The sequence below is a fragment of the Leptinotarsa decemlineata genome, unplaced genomic scaffold (assembly GCF_025532065.1).
Source record: "Leptinotarsa decemlineata unplaced genomic scaffold, Ldec_3_MD MMD2_tig00000505_RagTag_RagTag, whole genome shotgun sequence".
In the NCBI taxonomy this organism is placed as follows: domain Eukaryota; kingdom Metazoa; phylum Arthropoda; class Insecta; order Coleoptera; family Chrysomelidae; genus Leptinotarsa; species Leptinotarsa decemlineata.
Genome location: NW_027412549.1, coordinates 6,250,882 through 6,275,457, shown reverse-complemented (window position 1 = coordinate 6,275,457; position 24,576 = coordinate 6,250,882). Strand labels below are relative to the sequence as shown.

At 31.6% G+C, this 24,576-nt stretch overlaps 1 protein-coding gene across 1 annotated transcript; it reads right to left on the bottom strand.

The window, feature by feature from the left end:
• Positions 1-414: 414 nt before the first annotated feature.
• On the bottom strand, positions 415-24,252 carry LOC111513907 (uncharacterized). Its single transcript, XM_074174220.1, has 10 exons — positions 24,037-24,252; positions 23,735-23,804; positions 23,342-23,536; positions 14,973-15,130; positions 10,276-10,614; positions 9,824-10,092; positions 7,595-7,961; positions 4,600-4,808; positions 3,960-4,147; positions 415-1,368 (listed from the first exon to the last, which is right to left on the bottom strand). Exons 1-10 carry the CDS (start codon positions 24,112-24,114, stop codon positions 1,130-1,132), a joined length of 2,112 nt encoding a protein of 703 aa, XP_074030321.1. The 5' UTR covers positions 24,115-24,252; the 3' UTR covers positions 415-1,129.
• Between the last annotated feature and the right edge of the window lie 324 nt (positions 24,253-24,576).

Below are 24,576 nucleotides of genomic sequence, written 5' to 3'. Positions count from 1 at the left end.
TCATGTCTACAGGGAGAAACCAGCAACGACTGACGCTCTGGAAGCCAATATTGAAGCATTTATACGTGAAATACCGGTCGATATGTAATAATAATAATAATAGTTCTTCAAACATTAAATTATATTGATCGTTCTATCGATTCCAATGAAGATTTCATCAATTTTTTCAAATTTTTTGTGTTGTTTCGAAAACCAACAATTGAACCAAAAAATAAAAAGTTAAGAGATTCCAAGCCAAGTTACTTCAAAAGTAACTTGGCAGTTGAGGATTAAGCAGGTGAAATATATATTTCAAAACAATGTATAAAACTGTTCCAAATTATTGTACTTTTCTACAAATCCACAAGAAGTTAACAGTGGTGAGTCATTTTTAAATTTCTGAAACAAAAATTTCAATGGAAAAAAAATTAAACATATAATAAACAATTTTATTAATAATGAAAATACATACAATTGTTAAGAAGTAAAATATTTTATTGAATAGTGGCTGGGACCCATTTTGAAATATCTTTCCGGAAAACGGTTTTCAAAAAACTAACTTTTGGTAATACTCAATATATGTATATGTTGAATCGAAAAGGAGAGCTGTTTATACCTGAACTTCACTTACCAGCTTTTGAAGTCCGTGTATAATGAGACAAAATATTTCATCTCATTATTTTATACACATTATTTTATTTTAGCGTTTGGAATAACTTAAAATTGTTTCTGCAGATATACCAAATTTGTCTGTATATTTTTGAAGACTATATACAATTTTTGAATTGTCACACACAAGAGACTAAACTTTACTATATATTCAATACTAAATCTAAATCTGTACAACAGACATAAAAAACATACAAGTGTTCAGCAACTTGATTAAAAGTATCAATTATTTCTAGAAACTGAAGACCATTAATAAAATCAAGTGCAGAATATGACAATCCACTTTGAATTCAATTTTTTGAATTACTTTTTATTTAATCAATAAACTATATGACAACTAAATATTTCTGTCAACAGTTAACATTTTATATAGTATCTGTTCAACTTATTTCCAAAACATTCAATCCACTACAAAACATATATAAATAAAAGAACAGAAAATGTAAGAAAGTAATGGATAGAATTGAAAACATTAAAATTATCATACATCTATTTCATCTTCAGAGTCCTCGCTGAAATGAACATTATTAGAGGCTGTGAATAATGTATATCGTGGGGGCTTTCTCCAAATGGCACTCGATGTCCTTTTCAATTTTCTTGGGTCAATGTATACAAAAATCTCCTGTAAGTCAGGTGTGTATGTTTGTACACAGAATAAAGTATTTTTCATTTTCTCTCCAGCAACTATCATTGTTCGCAGTTTTTTGTCAAGTTCTTTACCTGAAAAATAAAAAATCAATTATAATGAACCCACACTATTATGTGAGGGATGTTTCCTAAGTTTTAAGACCTCATAATGCAAAGAGAACAAAGGGAAAATAATCTGCAGTGGGTAAACATCCAACTCACCCACCAAATCTAATCCTTGAGTATTTATCTTGTAGTTTCAAACATAAAAAAATATTGCAGTGTAAGCGATTCAAGAGTTTAAATCATGTGAAATTACTATGAATTGGTAGATTGCAGGGATTCTGAATTTTTTTGACAACTGAAATGTAGAACTGGAACCTCCAACGTAGGATAAATCCAAAACAAGAACTTGCAGACCTGAGAAATGCAAAACTCTTCTCAAAGTGCATTTCATTAAGGTGTCGTCTAAAGAAAATTAATTAGACTAACCTCGCCTATTTATATCTAGTAGGTTGGGTCTTCACTTTCACCCGCACTTCAATGATTTTTTTGTGAACAAAGAGGCGGGAAATTTGCTAGTGAAAGTTTTCACTTATTTTCAACAGAGTGGTTCATATAAAGGTAAACAACGGGTTGTTTGGAATAGATCTCTGTTACTGTTTTTGGTTCTCAAAGTACACTGCTATTTCCAGAATTTCAAAAGCATCCAAAAGACTAGTATCATGCACCACCTCAACAATGTCCATTTATTCTATGGCCTTTCTCCAAGTCATGTTAGAAACTAGTCTTGTCTGGTCTCCAAAATCGGATATGTGCTTCATGTTCTTTGAAAATTTCAACAGTTTGTTTAGTCCGACCAATATACTTTTTGCCATACTTCTCAAAGCTCATTTTGTATATACCCGACTTTTCATTTTTCATCATCTTGTCTTCAAGGTTAACCAACATTTGCAGAAGAAAGCAAGCGGGTTTTGTGAGCTACTTACACATTGAACTTTTTACAAATTCATCTAATCCAGGGATGAGCAATACGCGGCCCGTTGAACATGTTTATGTGGCTTGCCACATAAAAATTAAATTTATTTTATTGATTTTCTCCCAATTTTCTGACAACCCCGGTAATTTCTATAATCTCCAGTATTGAATTTTATAGTTGGCACCCTTGTTCATTGAACTACCATTCCTTCCAGCGCACCTACAAACTATTTACATAATCTCGTTTCGTTAAACACTGCATAATTCACCAAGAAAATTTGTGTGCGAAAAGACTGAGTTTGTCAAATGTCACAGTACCAATAATTAAACTAATCAATTTTCTAAAGTCACGCACGTTGATTTAAATTTGAAGAATTCCTGAAAGATTTAGAAACTGAATATGGCGATGTGGTTTTTAATAACGAAGTACGTTGGCTTAGTAGAGGTGCAATGCTAAAAAGAGTATATAACTTAAAAAGCGATATACAATAATTGTTCTTGGATATGAAGGGATATGCCTTTCCTCATTTTGATAATAAAGAATGAATGTGCGATTTTGGGTTTCTTATCAACATGAGAGCATCTCCATGATCTTAATGTGGAACTTCAAGGCAAAGGACAGTTTATTTACAATTTGTATGATAAAATTCGGTGCTTTGAGTGCAAATTAAAATTGTGGAAATAGCATCTTTTGCAGAACGTGTCTCACGTTCCAAATTTAGAAAAAGAAAACGTTACTACTTCTCAAAAATACGCACAATATGTAGACATTTTAATCAACAAATTTCAATTATGATTCCAAATGTTCAAACCTGAGAAGACAGCGGTTTCTATGAAAATATTTTCCTCACCGTTTAATATCGATATGGATACAGTTCTCCAAGACTTTCAACTGGAAGTGATTGACATGCAGAATAATACCGATTTAAAAAAATGTATTTCTTTCAGTAAACATCGAAAATTATTATAAATTTTATGTAAGCCCTGAGAAATTTCCGCTTTTGACGAAAAATGCAAAGCAAATGATGTCTCTGTTCAGAAGTACGTATGTTTGTGAACAATTATTTTCAATCATGAAATTAATCAATAATGACCACCGTTCAAGACTGAGTGATGTACCTTTAAAAACCTTCATATGTGTAGCTACTTCATCAATTCCGGCTGATATTGATCAGCTTGTATCGAAAAAACAGTCCCAAATTTCTCATTAAAAATTTCAAGTAAACTCGTTTTTCTTTTCTTGTGTTTTTTTGGCATGAAAATTTGTATATGAAATCTTCATTTTTTTTTATTTTATATTTTTTTATTCTGATGTTTATTATAAATAAAGTTTTGTAAATTATTAAACGCTACTTAACTGAAATAATCAACGTTAGTGCAGTTTCAAACTAATACTACTGTAATATATTAGTTTGAGAATGTCCTTGCAGGACAAAACTGCAGTAACGCTAGTTACAAATACAAGTGGTATAAAAACATAAGAAGTATTATATATCATTTTTCATGATTATCTCCTATCACGTAGTAAGTACATAGCCACATTTATCAATTTATTGATAATGTTATTAATTTTCATTAAGTGACAGAAACAGTATTCATCATAATAAACTTTGTTGTTTGGGAGTGTAACCACAAATGTTTCATAAGTTTAGAGCTGACCCATTGAAACTGAATAATGACGTTGAGATATCTGATTTTTGTTTTACCTCTTCCCCAATCTGGTACCCTTTCATTTTTCTTCTGATAATCACAATCATCTGAATCATAACAGTCTTCTGTAGGCAGCAAAGGAGCTCTAGTTGTCATGTAGACTGGCAAAGATCCAAGCTGCAATTTTTGCATTTTTTGCTTCTGTATTTGTTTTGCCAATTCGGTTTCTTTCTGTTCGGCGACACTATAAAAAAGAAATAACTTATGCATAACCAACAATAAAAAATTGAAAGTAAATTCAACAAAAACTTCAGAGTATATTGTCTTAAAAGATTATTCATAAAAACTACAATTGAGTGCCCAACAATTTTAGAAAATTATTTAATTTTTAGGTCAATTGGTTTGAACTCATATAACTAATATATATGCGAATTGAAATAATTAATATAGGTGCGAAGACATCGAGAGAATTAATGAAAGAATTGGTTTATTGTATAAGCCTGTTGACAAAAACTGAACAAGCATATGTAAATTTGTTAAAAAAATAGACAAGAGAATTTCATAATCTTTATAGATTATGATCATATCACCACATGAAAAATCATGACCTATACAATTCCTTCTTACAGGAATACACTGATTAAAATGAATGAATCGTTCTGTTGGACACATGAATTTAAAAAAGGAATCGCTTACCGCTCCTCCTCTTTCATCTTTTCTTCCTTTTCTTTAATGATATCTGCCTTTTTCTTCGCCAACAACCGTTTTCTTTCGGCTTCCTCTCTTTGTTTTTGCAATTTTTCTTCTTTTTCGGCGATAGCTTGTTTGTATTTTTCTTCTTTCCTTTTGTGTTCCTCCAAAAGTTTTTGTTTTTCTTTTTCTAGTATTTCCCTCTGTTGTTGTGCCTATAACGAAATAATTTTGGAAGTAAGCTTCTTCAAGTTTTAGAATTTTTGTCAATACAATTGTTTCACTAAAAAGTTCCAAATTTCGAATTAACTCAATATTTTAAAATTATTTGAGAAAATAAAAAATATCAACAAACTAAAAATATTCTGTTACCTATGTACATTTTCGTAAATTTTAACAAGTTCTATACAAAATTGATGTTTTTTTTGTAAAATCAATGATCCAGGTAATATTCAAAAATACTGACAATTTGATTTCATCTATCTAAAAATCTAAATTATTAACAAGAATTGATATCTCGTATTATAATGATTATAGTTTACTACGGTATGTCACTATAATATAGCATTTTTTTTTAAGAAATTTTTTGAATTTTAAATTGTATAGTATTTATTTTGTTTCGTAAAAATGTGTTTGACACCCTATTTTATATAAATGGGCTTTTAGGAATTACTTTTACACTACTTTGATATAGTTCATAATCATTTATCAACAAGAACTCTTTCTTAGGACAATAAACGTATTTTTCTCTCTATCTAACAGTGTAGTTTGAAACCTCTTTCAAAATATTGTTTCACAATAAAATTCACAGACGAATGTAGTTTTTCTCGGGACAAGAACAGTTTTCTCTTAACGTGTGGCTCGGAGTTATTGGGGATGATTTAATTGGGCCTCATTTTCTACCTCCTCGATTAAATGGTGAGGTATACGTTAAATTTTTAAGAGAAGTGCATCCAGTACTGCTGGAGGAAGTTCCTTTGGACGTCAGAAGGGATATGTTTTTATGCATGATGGGGCTCCTGCCTATTTTAGTCCGCGCAGTTCGCGTTTGGTGGCCTGGTTTTCGTGAGGCTGCTACGAATGGTGTTTCCGAATCTGAAGCAGCAAACACCATCCGTAGCAGCCTCACGAAAATCAGGCCACCAAACGTGGTTTGAGATTCCAAAAATTGCATTTACCGGAAGCTGCACACACAGTGATGGTAAACCAGCAAATCAGGAATAGCAGAGCATGTTTGGACCTATCAACATAACATAGAGTGGTCCCAAGCTGAGATCATACACAGAGAGGAATATTGGTTTAGGAGGAAATTCAAAGAAGCCGCATAAATGTTGTTCAAAAACATATTTAGCCAAGCTAGCGTAGAGATACCCAACATATGAAAACTCATCATCAAGTGAAAAATTGCCAACTCCTGCCAAACGGTCATCTCCCACTAAACCAGTCGAGCGAAAAAGGAAAGCAGAGATAAGTGAAAGTACTCGAATAACCCATAAATAGTCATGTCTCGGAGGAGTCAGTCCAGTCATCACCCGAAGACGATTGTGGATACTACCAGTCGAAACGTCGTGAAGTAACTTGGCTTAGAATCTTTCAACTTTTTATTTTTTGTTCAATTGTTCTATTTTTACTTGTATTTGTGGAATTGGATGCGGTGGTAGTGCGCCCGACTCACGATCGGAAGGCCGTGGGTTCGATGCCCGCCTCGACCAGATATTTTTCTCGAGAGAATTTATCTGACTGAAGCTGGGATGATTCTGCAACCGTGTTAGGAATCACACGTTAAAAGGTAAGACCTCATTAGTCCTTAGTTTCTCAACTTCTGATAGTTGTCGTTCGTATGGGGGCAACAGCTGATTAACGGAAAAACAGATTTTAAACAGATTTTAACAGATTTTATTTTACTATTATTTCATTTCAGGTTTTTTTTTTATTAATAAATATGTTATTTTCAGCTATTCATTTTCAAGTATTCTTTTTCCGTTTTTTCGGGTATTTCAAATCATTTTATATAATATCAGACAATGGAAGTCCGAACTAATGAAATTCATATTGACAATGTAAGTCCGAGTAATGAAATTCACTGTGAAACATTGTAAACCACTTTCAAACAAATCTCAGATGATCGTTGTACTGAAAAAAAGACCACTTAAATATCTCTGTGAGGCAAAAAAAAGGAACTCGTGTTAACTAATTTTCATTGAACATGAAATATCAATATAGAGTTCTATATTCATTCTCAAAACAACGAGAATTTAAGTTCCTATTTTGGTAGTTTGGTACTCATTTGTTTACAATGGAATCAAAATGTGCAAATAACCTGATATAAGAGTAAGTATATTATATGTAGTGATAAATGACGTACTGCATTTTCCTATGTTATTTTTTTATCTATGACATTTTAAATACGGTATTTGAAAACTTGATTTTGAATTTATATTTGAAAATCAGTAAAATTAGGAAAAGTTTTCCCATTTTAAAGTTTATTTAAATGACATTTTGAAAAATCCAGGAAATTGAAATTGGTTCCAGAGATATTGGAAACATGTTTCCATGTATATCACAACATGAGGTGTAGTTTTTGAAATTTTTAAATGTCATTCAAATAAGCACTGAAATAGGCAACTTTTCTCTAATATAACCAACTATGTATCTGTTATGTTTTCCGATTTTTCCATGGTTGACCCTGTTCATCTTGGATACATATTAACAAGAAATATCTTGGGAAAGAAAGATTTTGGCTTTCTACTTCTCCATCTTCATACAAAAAAAAATGTGAGAATCTTCCAAAAATGTATCTCTCCTAAAAATATACCTTTCTTTTAGACCATCAAACATATAATTAAAATACTATTCAGTTTATATAACTTAATAAAAGAGGAATATACTTGGAATATTTCTGTGTTCAAAATGTCATAATTTCAAAAAATATTCCCATAATGAGAAATATTCATTTAGGTAAAATCTGTATGTATTTATACTGAGATAAATTTTCACTTACCTTCAACTGTTTCTCCTCCCGTCTCCTTCTCTTTTCCTCAGTCTGTGCCAGTAAAAGAGCCTCGCGTTTTTTCAAAGCCTCACTTTCTTTCTCTTGTCTTCTTTTTTCTCTCTCCTTAAACTCTGCTTGGGAAGCTTTCAAGGCGCTGAGGCTCTTTGCTGATAGTATGCTGTCACTGTGATTCGTTGTGACATCAAGCAGTTTTCCAGGGTGAACTTTATTAATTTTTGAGGTGCTGCAGGTCTTTGGTAAAAATTTCGACGAGAAAGGAGTAAAAGCTTTAGGTTTACCAGATACGCGATTATTTTCTCTTTCATCTGCTGATGAAATTTTAGACTTTATCTTGACGGGAATATTGCTAGCATCACTGTAAAAATACAGAAATTGAATATCAGGTGAATATCAACAAAGGGTAAAAGAAAAGGGTAGAAAAAAATTATTGACTTGAAATTGTCTCTATTGAAACCCATTTTCAAATATGGTGATGATGTACTGATGGAAAATTACACACCCATATGTATTGCTCACAACTAATCAGTACCTTTGATAACCGTGAAGTATTTAGTGAAACTCGTTATGGATATATTCAACTACGTCGGCAATATTTCAGTTCAATAGAAATATTATACAGTTTATTAAAAAAAAGGCATGTTCCTGAATTTTTCTGAAGCCTATGACTACCTTGACAGAAACCTATTACTACTATAACTAGAGAAGTATAGTATCAGAGAAAATGTGCTCTGATCTGTCAGAGCATACTCGAAGAATTCGAAAGGAAGTGTTTAAGAATAAAATATATTAGCATCGGATATAGGAATAGCACAAGTTGGCATATTGGCCCTAATACTTTTCATAATCTTCATGGATGACTTATGTTCAGGAAATCTGGGACAACAGCAATTCGTTACTAATTATTCGGTCGGTAGCCAGGCGGTTCGACGTGGGTGCTTTGTTCACTCACTCGAATTGACTGCCGTGTTGGTCGGTGGTTCAAGCCCTAATCTGAACAATTGATTTTCACTTGCTATCGTCCAACCCGTGTTAGGAATCACACGTTAACAGGTAAGACCTCGTTAATCCTTAGCTTGCATAAGTTTTGACTTCTGAGGGTTGTTGTTCGTAGGGGTGCGACAGCTGATTAACAGAAAAACAGTTTTTCAACCAGATTTAAACAGATATAACTGAGAAGTGAAGACGAAAATTTTCCTAACTTGGAAGAGATTTCATGTGACACATTTCACTTTGACCAAGTCAACTGCAGTAAGAACATACTTCAAAAATTGAAATCGGTAAAGTTAGTAAGAATGTAACTAGTAGTTCACATCAATTATTTTGCAATTGGACTGAATGTATAGAATTACCATGTATTAAACTGAATTCAACTATACATGCTATTAGAACTGTCAACAAGTACCAACATCTCAATTCAATGAAAATGATTCATCATGCCAATTTTGAGTGGATAGCAAAATATGCTAATAGTATTTTGGGAAATTAGCACAGATATCCAGACAAAATGCAATAACCAAAAAAGAGTGAGTAGATTATTGTTGAAGATATATTCCCTGTAAATATAATAAAGAGAATTAAAACTATTAATTATCCAATCCACAAATTCAATATGCATGGCAGAAAATAGCCCAGTCTATATGTCCATAAAACTGTTCCATGAACTACCTGAATGAAATCAATTAGTAGTCACAATAAATGAAAAAATTAAAAGTTTATTCACGAATGTGGAATTCTTCTATGACATCGAAGAATTTCATTCTATGATTATATGATTTGTTGTATTCTTAAAGATCATTATTAGTATTAATATTGGAAATTATTTGGCCTTTGAACTAGTGTCTTACAAATGGCAACAATACAAAAAAAAAAATTTCAGAAGTCTGGAAAATTGTTTGACCTTTGAACCAGAGTCATATGTTTGGCAACAAAACAAAGAGTATTATTAATATAATTATTTTTCAGAGGTAAAGAAGATGTTTGCTGATCTTTGAAATAGTGTCACATGTTTGACAATACAAAAAAAAATATTAATATAATCATTTTTACAGTATCCGAAAAATTGTTTGACTTTTGAACTACTGTTTTAGGTTTGACAACAATATAAAAAAAATTATTATGATTATTGTTCAGAGGTTCGGAAAATTGTTCAACCTTTGCTTGAAAAATCCTTAAAGAACAGATTCATAAGACTTTTAGGTATGATTTTTTTATATTAACCTCTGGAGTTTTTCGAATGCCTCAACTTTCTTCTTCAACGGGGTTTTCTCAAACGGACTAAATATCTCCTTCGTTTTCTTCTTAGATTTAGGTTTTGGTGGAGTAAAAGGTACTTTTTCCTTGGGTTGCTTTGACTTTACCTCCGGCTCATTTCCATCATCTTTCTGGACAGTTTTGTGATTTTCTAAGACCACGGTTTGGTTCAGAATGGGCAATGGAGCATCTACAGAGGCTATATAGGTAGCATTAGCCGTTGTGATTCCTCTTGATTAGGCTCCATGGAAGAAATAGCATCTTCATATTCACTTTGGGGGGTCTTGTTCATTTCCTGATCAAAAGATGATTTAGATTTTTTTCTCTCCTGCAATGGACATTGAAAAATGAAATTTTCTAAACCTAAGAATTTTTCAAGTTGGTTGAGCACAAAATTTATTGTACATAAGTTAACTTACTTGTTCTCTCACTTTCTCCTGATCAGATGAATTGGATCTATTTCTTTTATTATTCTTGATAGTTTTAGTACGAGTGCTTTTGATCTTTTTAACTTCTGGTTCTGCAGATTCACTTGTTTGACTATCAGTGACATCTTGTGTTGGCATCTGTTTTTTGTTCTGTCTCATTTTGGAGCGAGTACTTCTTACAGTCTCATTTACTGGTTCTTCTTTTTCTGGTACATTTTTGTCAACATTATTTTTTTTACTTTCTATGTCAGACATGTTATCCTCAGTTATGTCAATTGTGGTGATGGTAGTATTCTGGATCATGACATCTGACGGTTTACCTCTGTCAGACTAAAACAGAAAAAGGTGTGTTGAAACAGAATATTCATTCAAAAAAAAATCCTCCTTTCAAATTCCAGAGAGAGAAAAAAAAGTTGATATTTAGTTGTAGTCAGACATGAACCTCGTTAGAATCATTACCATATCTTTACTTTTTAATAAAATCAGAAGTAATTAAACAACATTATTCAAACTTTTTTTTGTTATTTTTGTTTGTATTGAGGTGAATAGTACAGAAAACTCTCAGACATAAACAACTGAAAAAAGGAATTAAATCATTTTAAAGTTTTAATCTGTGTGTGTGTTTTACCTTGTATCATAACATTGCATCTCAAAAAACATAATGGCATAACCTATTTCTAGATTAATCTTAATTTTTCAAATAAGTTTTTTTATTCTGCAGTGTCTGATGATGTAATGTAAACTGAAAAACTTTTTTAAGATACCATAGAATTGATATGGTTTCGTAAAACCAACATAATGTTGGTTTTCAATAGTAATAACAATTAATAGTTCAATGTTTTGCAACAATGCTTAAATTTCCCAAACACTGTTACGCCAATAGCTTGGGTCCTGTTTTCTCAAGTTTCTCAACTCATACATCGCATCTCTCACTTGAAGGGTTCATTGCAAAAGGAAAGACACATTTCTCATTTAGCTGAGTCGCTCCTCTCTGAAGACACCAAGGAAATTTCCAACCACTCGCAGGTACAGCTGGGTGGCAAGAAAAATAGGACGAATTGGCCCAACAGCCAAAACTAAGGACAAAAAGGTTAGATCGTTTCATTACTTCAACTGTTACTCTCATAGAAGAAAACAAGGTTAGCAGGGACTTGCTACAGACATTCAATTTAAAAATACAACCATTTTTATAAACTCTATTTTCATCTTGAAATTTCCCATTTAGTAAGGAACATTTTTAAGTTCACGTTATAGTTACATTTGGTTTATTTTGTGAATTTAGAATTCCGTCTCTATTTCTCTCCATTAAGAAAAATATTATTGCATTTTGTAAAGATGAACACAGACAGTAAAAAGACTAGGTCTCGCTGTAAAGCTGCTATAACTAGAATCGAAAACTTTGTAAATTACACAGACAGTAAAAAGACTAGGTCTCGCTGTGAAGCTGCTATAACTAGAATCAAAAACTTTGTAAATTCTCTTTCAGCTGATGATGTTATTAATGTTAACGAATTGGTAAAACGAGAATCTCTCTTGGTAAAGGCTTTCTCCAAATATGAAAATTGTCAAGGGGAAATAGAAAACTCCATCGACGAAAATGATTTAGAACAGATTACTCTTCAGTGTGAGGATAGGGAAGTAACCGAAACTAAATATATCTCTCTGCATAGCAATGAAAACTTTGATTCAAAATCTGACGATTTCAAACAGTAGGACATCTCTAGGACAATCAGACAGTGTTCAACAAAACTCAGGAACTATCCAATAGAGTCTTAAGGTTAAACTCCCAAGTATAAATATTCCATGTTTCAGCGGAAAGTATGGAAAATGGCGTACATTCATTGATTTATTTACAGCTAGCGTACATAATGATGGAATGCTGGCGAACTCTCAGAAATTTGTTTATTTGAAATCCTTTGTGAAGGACGAACCTTTCACTTATCTATTTATTAAATATCTCTAATGCCATTATACTAAGGCTTTGGATATTTTAAAGGCTCATCATGATAAGAAATTGCCTGCTATAAATTATCACATAACCGGTTTTTTGCACACAACTATTTCAAAAAATCCAAATGCGCTTCAAGATTTCACGAGACAAATAAGACAACATATCAATGGTTTAGAGGCACTCACAGTAAAGGTCATGAATAACTGAGCTTAACTGTTAATGAACATATTCTTTAATAAATTGGATAGGAATTTAAGAAACGAGTTCAAAACTTAAAAAGGATCAAAAGGTTCTGCCAATTCTTGAACAGTTTTTCGCTTTTTTGGATAAAAAGGGAATCTTATCTTCTAATCAAGGTTATCAAAATCCACACCACTCTTTTACATGAATATAGGCCCACAAATTCGAACTCCGTGTCAAATCAGCATTTAAGTAACAGAGAAGAAATAACTCAACCTCAAACTCTTTCTCAAGGTTCTTCTCCGACTCTTTCTCAAGGTCCTTCTCACACTCATTCTCAAAGTACTTCTCATAATAATTCTCAAAGTTCTTCTCAGACGTTTACATGCACTAACTCAGAATATATGAAAAACATGTGTTTAGCATCTACCTCAAGAAGTCACGTACTATTAGATACGGCACAGGTAACATAAGTGTCAGAAAATGAAAATAGTATTAAAGTACATGCATTATTAGATTCAGCCTCGCAAACTTCTTTTGTTACAACAGAAACAGTAAAAATTTTGATAGACGACACAACAAAAGGTAATTTGAAAATCTCGAGAATTTCCAAAAAAATCAATCATGTTTCTCAAATGATAAATTTGGTTTTACTGCCACAACGTTCAGAGTCAGGTACAAAAAACTTTCCGGTAATATGTGGTGTTCTGGACAAAATTACTTGTGAACTTCCCTAAACTTTTATTGATCCTTCTGAATTTATGATACGTAGAAATTTAGATTTAGCCCATAATAAATTCAGTATTCCTGGGATTTTTCCAGTCCTTTTTACTCAGAATAATTTTGACAATGTCATACCTAATTTGAATTGAAGGGATTATATTTTTAGGAGTGATTAATTTTTGGGAAAAAAGTTTTTGGGAAAGGAAGGAAGTAATCAATTTTAAAATAAGAAACTCTATACATGAGTGTGTAGATCATGCAAAGAAGTAACTTTCAGACACAAACTGGGAGAAGAATCCCTCCTGAAACAGCTACTTTCATATAAACATTGAATTACACGAAAGAAAAAATTATTTCGAAATAAATACTTTTATATGAACACTGAATTATACAGAAGACACTTTTCTCTACTCTACAAACTGAGAGTATAGAATATTTAACTACTCTTTTGTGTCAGATTGAAGCAATCTTGAATTCCAGACTGCTCTCTCCTCTCTCTATTGATCCCAACGACTACTCATGTCTTACACCTAGTCATTTTTTAATAGGTGAAAATATAACATCCTTTACAGAATTGAATAAAATGGATATCCCGGAGAAGATTGAAAATGTTCGATCATTGTCAACAAATGAGACAGCTTTTGAAACGTTGGTCTGTTGAATATCTGAACAGGTTACAACATAAGCCAAAATGGACTCGGGAATGCAACAATTTAAAGGCAAATGATTTGGTATTAATACAAGAGGATAATGTTCCACCCTTGGAATGGTGGTTAGCTCGGATACTGGAAGTAATGCCAGGTTTAGACAATAAGGTCCGTATGGTAAAAATACGCACTGTAAATGGAATATATACACGGTCAATCACAAAGCTGTGCCCACTGCCGATCATTTTCTAAACACTCTTACGCCTCTGTGTTATTGTCTATGTCTGATTGTCAAGGGATGTGTACCTACCCTTGGAAACCAATAGTGTGGGTCCGGTTTTATTTACCTATCGCTGGAGAGTACCCTCATTCACACAGTATGGTTTTAGCTTTAGCATAACTTAAGAAAGGTCTAGTTAAGTAAGAAGTTTTAGTTTATTGTGGAGAATATCAAACCAATTGTCGTATTCGACATTCTGTGAAATCTGTAAACAAGGTGTGACAGAATAAAGTGTGTTACTTAATTACACCTACTTCGCATTATTTAACAGTATATAGTCCAGTAGAAGGGGGCCAGCAAGCCCAATAAGCAAAATTGGGACCCAACAGTTTTAAAGTTTTAATCTGTATCTGTTTTACCTTGTATCATAACATAGCATCACAAAAAACATAATGGCATAACCTGTTTCTAAATTACTCTTAATTTTTCAAAGAAGTTTTTTTATTCTGCAGTGTCTCTGATGATATATTGTAAACTGAAAAACTTTTTTAAGGAACGGAATTAATATGGTTTCGTAGAACCAACATAATGTTGGTTTTCAATGCCAATAACAATTAATAGTTCAATGTTTTGCAATAATGCTTACATTTTCATCACTAAGCATAAAAACCAAGACATTTTTTATAACTTCCATGCATTAGATTGTTACAGATTGTGTAAAATTTGGTTGGTATTATTTTCATTGAAAAGTTTATTAAAATGCTCATTACAATGTCCTACTGAATTTTCAATTTCAATCAAAAGTTTTTGAAATTCACTTTGATTTGTCACTATTGAACTGAAATTTATAATATAAATATAGAATTACCAATACATGTTTCTATATTGCAAAAATGTGTAATTATTTTCATAGTGTTATTGATTTTTACCAAGTAACAAAGCCAGGGTATTTAAAAATTAAACTTACATCTCTAACAAATTCGTCATACTTCCTTGGCTTGGTTCTGGTTCTTGCAGGTCTTTTTGGAATATCCACATTCTCAGTCTTGATTTTTTTCTTTCTGGGTGGTAGTTTTCTAGGAGCAGGCATATCTTCTGCTTCTTTTTTTATTTCAATTCCAACATCTGTGAATAATAAACTAAGATTACACACACTCAAAAAGGCATTAAAAATTTTTACTGAGATTGTCAACATACTTCCTATTTTCAGTCATTTCAAAATAGACCTGAATACATTTCACAATATTTACATCATGAAATCATAAAAAACAATAAGTGATTTCCACACTGTCTATTGAAGTCACAGAAATAACATTCTTTTGCTGAACTTCAAAATTCAAAACAATGAAAGGATCTCGAATAGTACAAATATGTGCCATTTTAACTATTATTAGGTTATACAGATTTTTCATGGTAAACAATCAATTTATTGTACTGGTTTTGAATTATATAACAATTCACCAAATTGCTTGAAAATAAAATTGAAATGATTATTATTACATTAATTTCCTGGTTAACTCGTCTAATGTTATTGTTACTGTGATTTTCCCATTTGAGATTTTGAATGAGAGTTACTCCTAAATATTTAACTATGATAATAATTTAACACTTTTCACAAACATATTTTCTTTCTAGAGGCAATTCGCTTATTCAGTAGCCCTTTATTGATTTTCATTAAGTAACAGGTCAGTCCATTCATAATCCTAAATATTTGAATTATTTTTTTATTAATAATAATAATATTTATTTGCCATTCAATTTGAAATACACAATAATCTTAGTTAACGACAAATAAATATAGTTCCCACAGAAGGATAAACCTGTGCCTGGGCTATATCATTTAAATATACAATAGATTATAATGAATGAAATATAAAAAATAAAGTTTCTTTCGGTATGAACAAAAAAAATACTAGAAAAATTGTATACAGATATTATATTAAAATCATATATAGTCAATATAAATAGAAACATTTAGCATGAATAAAAAATAGCACTAGAAAAATTATATACAGATATCACATCAAAATTACATATAGTTAATATAAATAAAACATTTAGGTTAAACCTATAATGAAACAATCACAATAGGTAAATTACATCGAACATCACTCACACATCAATCAATCCAATACCCTATTTTTTTTTTATAAAAAAAAACAAACCATGGAGAAGTTGACCTACAGATTACATAACTCTAATCACATACATCTTCTACAGACATTTATACATTGTAGTAATATGTATTTTTCACATCAACATATTGGTGTATCTGTGCTCCAGGCAAACCTGAGGTCCAAGCTTTAAGCTTATTTTTGAACATATTAATGCCAAAGATAGTTTTGATATGTGCTGGAATAAGATTATACAGCCGAGGAGCTAAGTAAGTATAACACTTTTGTAAAGTATTTTTCTCTGATTTTGGTACATAGGTTGAATTCATTTTGTGGCAAGTTGCATAATGGTGTTCAATTTTTCTAACTTCATGTTTATTTTTGTGTTGCCTTATAACAGTTTTGAAGAAGTAAAGTTCCCTTATGTCTAAATTCAATGTTTCCTTATATAGCGCTTCTGTGGAGTAAGTTCTTTTTTTATTATTTTCAGAGTTAATTTTTGAATTTGTTCTAAGATTTTTATATGAGAATTACTTGCTGCTCCCCAGGCAACTATCCCATAGGAGAGATGAGTTTCAAACAAGGTATGAATATTTGAGCTATATCTAGGTAAGATGTCATGTATTTCAATCTATATCTAACACTACGTAATTTTTTCACCAAATATTCAATATGTGCATCCCATTTTAAATGGGCATCTATATATATATATATATATATACCAAGATACTTTATTTTATTTACTGAATAAATAGGTGATTCACATTATCATATTTTATAAGTAGTGATTTGAAACTTGGTAAATGGCTAGCATAAGATGTAAAGGTAATGTAAAATGTTTTAGCCATATTAATACTCAGTAGTTTACTTTCAAACCATTGAATTATAGCTTTGAAATTTTCTTCAACTTTTTCTTTCAGACAGCTCCACGTTTCCGATTTGTAAATGACTACTGTGTCATCTGCGAAGCTTATTATGTCCGCTTCCACATCTAGCATAAAAAGATCGTTTAGGTAGATATTGAAGAGAATTGGGCCAAGAACTGTCCCTTGGGGTACACCATACTATACTATTCGAGATTCACTGAAAGTGTCTTTGATTTTCACACATTGGTTTCTTTCATGGAGATAACTATAGGGAGTTAGTGGGATGTTCCTCTGAATCCAATACTCTCAAGTACCTCTAGAAGTTGATCATGGATAACTGTATGAAATGCTTTCTTCAAGTCTACAAATATACATAGCGATGGTGATTTTTCGTCTATATATTTATTGATTTTGTTAGTAAGGAGTGTTATTGCATCTTCAGTTGATTTTCCCTTTTGAAATCCAAATTGATTGTTTGATAAGATTTTATATTTTGTTAGGTATTTTTCAATGTGTGATTTCAAGATGGTTTCGAATATTTTCGCAAAGTTTGTAATTACGGATATTGGGCGATAGTTATCCACTTTGAGTTTATTTCCAGACTCGAATATTGGTGAAATAACAGCACACTTGAATGGAGCTGGACATATTCCACTACTGAATGACCAGTTTATTATGTATGTCAATGGAATTGCTAGTTCTTTTGCTATTAGTTTAATAGTTTCAGCTCTAAGAGTGTCTTCAAGTTCTGAATAACTTGCAAGACTTCTTCACATTCATCAGTTTTTTCTAGGAAAAAAAAATTCATAATTTTGGTTTATTTTTTTTATAATTTGGTCTTTTTTGTATTTCATCCGCCAAGACTTTACCAATTTCGCTATAGTGTTCAACAAATTTGTTAGCTATTTTTTTCTGGTCGGTAATCATAGAATCATTAGATTGAATTTCTTTGATTGTATTCTCGTTACTCCCTTTATTTGTCATTTCATTAATAGTTTTCCACAGTTTAGAGGATTCTCCTTTATTATTTTCAATTTTGTTTCGATAAAAATTTATTTTGGCTTCCTCTGTTATTTTTTTCAGTCTATTTTTGTACTAGTTATATTTTATTTTATTTATTTCTGTTAGGTTGCCTTTCATTGTTTCACGGATTCCTTTTCATGTTTTTCCTACTAACTTTAATTGTGTTTGTGCTTTTTTCCACGATTTTGTTGGTTTTTTGAATTAATATTTGAGTAGCAAATTCAATGTCATCTGTCGAGTATAAATCCAGCCAATTTTCCTCGCATATGTTTTGTTTTTTGTTAGCGATAAATTTTTTATATTTCAATAAATCAAATGATTTTTTCTTTGTTTCAGGTGAAATGATTTGTAGTGCAATAGAGAAGTGATCAGTTATATCTGTTTCAAGGACGAATGAATTGTATTTGTAGTTATTTGAGGTATCTTTTACGAAACAATGATCTATACCAGTACCAGAGGTAATCCTTGTTACCGAATTTATATAAGATATGAATCCATGAGCACTAAGCATATTCAGATAGTTATTTGTGATGTTATCATTATCCATTATATTAATATTGATATCTCCTATCAGAATATGATCGTTAATATTGTTATCTTCACAAGATTCTAGAAATTCTGACAAACTTTCAATAAAATTATTAGTTGATATAGATGGTGATCTGTAAATAGATGTTAAATGTATATTTTTATTGTTTAGTTCAACTTTCAGCTGTATAATTTTGATTCCATTTGATAAATGTATTATATCATGAGTGAAATATAAATTATTTTTAATAAATAAAATAACTCCATCATTTTGGTTCACGTTACCATGATTGTAAATGAGATTATACCCAGTCATATTATATAGGTTTATATCTCTAATTTGCCAAGTCTCAGATAGAATTATTATGTCAAAAATGTGTTTGGTTTCTTCTAGTAATACTTTCATTTGATCAAGATTCTTATTCACACTCCTTATGTTACTGTGAAGTATTTTGATATCTACCTTGGTATTTTCAAGTTTCATTAATTGCGAGACATCTTCAATTATTTTCGCTTCAACTGTTTCAATATGGAAGTCTCTGAGATATTCATTGATATTTTCAGTAATATTCACCAATAATATAGATCACAAAAAAACGAGATGTGTGTAAAATATAACTTGAGATATATTGTTACCTACTTTGAGTTTTTCTGGGTAGCCCTCGTTTGAATTTCTTTTGCTGAATTTTTTCTTTCTCTGGTTTCCGGTCTCCTTTGCGTGAAACTGCTGTCAATATGGCTGTTAGCTGTGTTTTTATTTTTCACCTCCTTTGTTCCCTCTTCTATCTTCTTTGCAGTTTTTTTATTCCTTCTCTTCTTTTCTAGCTCTCTCTGCAGATGGTCTTGTTGGAGTTTCTGGTGCACTTATGGCTTTCGGGTAATCTGGTAATTCAAATCTCTAAAATATCTTCCGCTGTGTATCCTATATTGTTTCTATAGAGCTTTTCTCCCCTTATGTAGCAGCCTTCTTCACCACTTTCACGTAATTCCTTCAGGTAATCTCTCAATATCTCATTCGTTTCTTGTTGCTTTTTCGTTAAATCGGCTGATATAGATATGTTCTTACCTTTTACTTTTTTGCAATTTCGTAATATATTATTCTTTGTGAATGTTGACAGAAGTTCAATTTTGAGTGGGTGATTCCTTGACTTACCCAGTGGATAGATGTTGCTTATATCGGTTTTTGTCAATTCTACACCAAGTTTGGTATTAAATTTGTTGCATACATTTTCTACCGAGGATCCTTCTTCACTTTCCATCAATCCAAACAATACTATATTATTCTTCCTGCTGTTTCTGTCCAATAACTCTATCCGTTGTTTAAGCTCCGAGTTTTCTTTCTCTAGCTTCTCAATTTTTTCACTACAGTACTTGTACTATTTTCAACAGCAATCTAAATTCACTTGCTTTGATAGCATTTTAATATCTTGTTTGCTAGTCAATATTTCCTCATACAATTTTTCCATATTTTATCTGCGATCTGGCAACGTTGTAAGGTCATCCAATCGCAGAATACAGGATTTGTTTTGATACAAAGGTCAAGTCTCAAAGGTACGCCTCTGGTACCACTCTGGTACACTCTGGTACTACCTACTTGTCTTGCCAAATGTGCTAATTATAGGGACTTTATGGTTCAGTTGCACTACACTGAATCAATTTCAGATATTCAATTTTCACTAACTCGGGACTTGAGAAACTGATTTTTATTTTCACAGGATTAATCGCAGCACTCTCTCCGTCGTTTTGATATGAAATTTTAAATTTTTTATCGACAAAAAACCACTGGAACTTCAGTTTCTGTCGGGACTCCGGCAATGCACGTGTGCGCCTATTCACTTCAAACAACTTACTTTTCTTGTTTGTACTTACTTGTTTGTTTATATCTATTAGGATTTTGGTCACATATTCCTGTTGAAGTTGAAGCACATTTTTGTATAGATAACTGGAAATTGTGATCAACCATCAATTTATCAACTTTATGTAGTGTATGACTGATTGGAGTCTCGATGTTGTGTATATGATTTCTTTCAACTAAAATTACAAATCCTCTGCGTATGTTATTAGCTTGCTGGGAGCCGAAATGAAATATTTATTAATGGACTTGAAGGCGATCCCTGTGGTAGACCCCTAGTTATCATTGAAAATGTTTTCTTTTTTATCTATAGTAAATGTTTGACTGAATTGAATATTTTCTGAATATCAGTCAAATATTAGCTACAACCACCTGATTAACCCCAAAGGCCTAGGTATGCTATTCCATCCATGGTAAAAGTGATCTTTGGTCCTCACGATTGAAACGCTATCGGTCTAAAGATGTTGAAATCATCCACACTTTTGTTCAACTTCAAAAGGCTTGTATCAATCTAATAATTTGTGTTCAACACTTTCTGGTAGGTTTGATGAGTGGAATGTGGAACTTCTGGCGTGAAATTAACCTATTGAAAGCACTTTTCCTTAACCAGAACAAAAATGCTACCTCTTGACACGCATTTTGCTAACCAAGTGCTCCTGATGATGCTAACTTGGTTAGCGTGATTTTGGTGAGGAAAAAGTATTTTCAAAAGATAATATATTACATATTACTCTTATTATATTCCAAGCTAGTGTATAGTTCGAAAATGTGGAAAGGTTCTGAGAGATTTGAGGCTTTAAGAAAGGTCGAAAATGGGATCTATATTATAGATGCTAGAGTTTTCAGGGTGGTTTGTGCTTTGTTGTTGCCTGGTAATTTGTTTTTGATAGGGAAAGAGTTTTTTGATGTGAATATTTATCAATCATGCTGCATAGATATGATACATTGGTTTCTCTATTTTAGGCAGCAGAACATTTTCAAAATCCTAATCTTTTTTTTTATATGTTGTTTTGGTTCTGACAATAATTTATTTTGCTGCAAAATAGTTTTCAATGGATGGCGTATTTTGGAAGCTACTAATATATTTTTCCTTTACTCTATCTGTATATCACCATCATTTGGGCACACAAGATTAGTTCTAGCATTCTGAATATTTTCGGAATGGTTGTTTCATAAACTATACCTTTACCTTCACAAAGTTTAGTCTCAAAAATATATCACGTTTCGCTATCACAGTTGCTTCTCGTAGTTAATAACATACTAAAAGGTACTTCTTTTACTGTAATTTTGATATATCCCACATAATCATAAGTCAGAGATACCTAATCAGGTACTTCTTCGATCATAATTACCTAGATCATCTACTAAACTTTCATATACCTAAGGTACATCCTCAAATTATGATTACCTAGATCATGCTATGTCAATTCTATCAATACAATGTCTATGAAGACTAAGATACATCAAGTTCAGTATCTAATTTGTATGTGATGGAATTGGCCAATGAAAATCCATAACTTATTCAAGTAACACATTATTGTGACCCCAATTCTATTTCTGCCTATTCTTGATTCTATTAATATGATTTGATTTCAAATGAAATATTATTTTCTTTGCAATATTCAATTGATTAAATCTACCTATATTGTGTCCAGATTATTCTATCGCATCCACTATAACTGTAAAAAGTACCAATGAACCTTCTTTATAAAAACGTGCTTCTTATTTTAGTTGCTCTCAGTTTTTGTCATATTAGCATTCAAGGTGTTTTCGTTTGATGATTGTGAACCTTGTTGTTCGGAAATATTAAATGTATTAATATTACCTGTAAAATATTGCAAATTAAAAAGTATTTCAACTTTAGGAGGAGATCCGTTCAACCTAAGTCCGTCCCTATGGCACAAAAAAGAGAAAAAATTAAATTATGTTTGTTGACAAATCAGATGGCGGTGATATGAGAAAAAGCTGAAAAAGGTATAAAAAATCCCTTGCACACCTGATTACTCATCTGTTATTTCTTCTGGACTGTGATGTTGATAGAATAGAGAGTACTATGCAATTCAATAGACGCTGCTTTGAAAAAATATACAAAGCAATCATATGACAATGTCCAACCTTGACAACATTCTCCTTTTTGACATTATAAGCATGTTTAAAGCTTCTTTAGAGGTGCTTTCATCTCTGAAGTTGAACATGGACTGTTGTATCCTTCATTTTATTTACAACTTCATTATCTGTTTTTCAATACATATTATAAACAGAAAGCAAACAACACAAAATGGGGGATACATATCTTGAAAAAGTCCATAATTATCAACTTCTGAATTTCAAATTAAACAGAAACTGCATCATAAAACAATGAACTAACTACAATAAAAAATTACAATAGGCGACCTAAATTTTGATCAACATAACCACTGGTGAATAATTTTTATTACCAGTTCACTTTCATTGATTATTGTTAATGCTGATGATAATTATTCAAGCTGCAGCGAAAATATATCAATATAAAAAAATACCTTTTTGGGAAAGAAAGTTTTTGGCTTTCTAGTACTCCATCTTGATACAAAAAAGTGTGGGAATCTCCCAAAGAAAGAAAGAAAGTAATCAATTTGAAAATAACTAAGTCTATACATGGATGTGTAGATCATGCAAAGAAGCAACTTTCAGACACAAACTGTAAGATAGTCCTCCGGAAACAGCTACTTTCATATAAACATTAAATTATACAATAGAAAAAAATTCTTTCGAAATAAATACTTTCATATGAACACTGAATTATACGGAAAATACTTTTCTCTACTCAGTTTGTATTCCAAACATTCATTTTGGAATATTTGGGAGATTCCCACATTTTTTTTGTATCAATATGGAGTAGTAGAAAGCCAAAAACTTTCTTTCCCAAAAATTAATCACTCCTAAAAATATAACCCCTTCAATTAAAAAAAATTACCTCTAGTGGATACGTCAGAAATAGTGGAAATGGAATCCAAGCTGGCTGCAGTGGATATCTTTTCCTTTTTAACTGTAATATTTTCGAGTTGGATGACATTTTGTGTGATATCTGCCAGGGGTGTTGCCTCGTTTTGTTTCTTTTTTTTAGTAGAATTATCCACAATTGTTTCCACATCTCCTTGACGGTGACGCTCTAAAAACAGTTCTGAGGTCACATTCTATTTTACTGAAAGTATTCTATGAAAGTAATGAAGACAGCTTTATAAATTTCATTATATGAGAGGGTTGGCGATAGGATGTGGTGTCATACGGAGGTTGCAAACTGTTAGGCAAATTTGAAATCCTTGCACTTTCATTCTATAAATGATTAAAATAATAAATTCCTACTCACCTTTTTCTAAATGCACAAAATCTGCTGAGTCTTTAAATTTTCTTAAATTGAAGAACTGCTCATCTATTCGCTGGAAAATATAATTGATAATTATGTACCTACTAACAGACGCTTCTTTTTCAAATAGAACTGTATCAACTATTTGTGTAGTGTAGAAAAAAAAAGTACACTTAGTTATTTTCGATTCCTACTTATGTAGTATATAAAATAAATTTCAATGCAACCACCAACATTGTTTTATTAGATTGAATTGTTTAATTTTTCAATTATCATCAAAAATATCTCTATTGAAGAAAGCTCACCTTTCTAAGTTTTTGAACATCTTTTTCAATCGAGGAACTGAAATTAAAAGTTAGTAATTCGTCTAAAACCGAGCACATTTTGAAAAATGAACGACTTTGAATTAATTAATTTTGAATTAGCAAATTTAAAATTTTTCAATTATATACATAAGAGGTACAAATGAAACACAACACTACAAACAGAAGAAAATATACGTTACAAATTTAAACTGTATGAGAAGGATATATGAAATCTGTTTGACATTGTTATGACGTTTGACAAGACAAGTGAAGTACGTTCCAAACGTTTCACTTGATGCTGGTATGTATAAGAACCTTGTGCGTTTGCAACATTCAGAATTAGTTTATACGAGGGGTTATGAATATAGCCGACTTTAGACAAAGGGATTCCCGAGGTACGGAAAAATCCTTAAGTTTCTGGAGAGAAATTCAATTGAGCTACTGCAATCTAAATTACTATTCAGAACTACCAATTTGGCAGTTCGTAGTTTAAATAGGAAAACGATGATTTGTGGATTATAAATAATGCATTCATTATAT

What these genes read in the sequence shown, in the direction of transcription:
- LOC111513907 (XM_074174220.1), bottom strand. Translation starts at nt 24,114, where the DNA reads ATGTGCTCGGTTTTAGACGAATTACTAACTTTTAATTTCAGTTCCTCG. An exon ending in AGGAGAAAGTGAGAGAACAA is followed by an intron (nt 10,093 to 10,275) that starts GTAAGTTAACTT and finishes CATGGAGCCTAA; the next exon opens with TCAAGAGGAATCACAACGGC. An exon ending in GCATTCGAAAAACTCCAGAG is followed by an intron (nt 7,962 to 9,823) that starts GTTAATATAAAA and finishes GTATTTTTACAG; the next exon opens with TGATGCTAGCAATATTCCCG.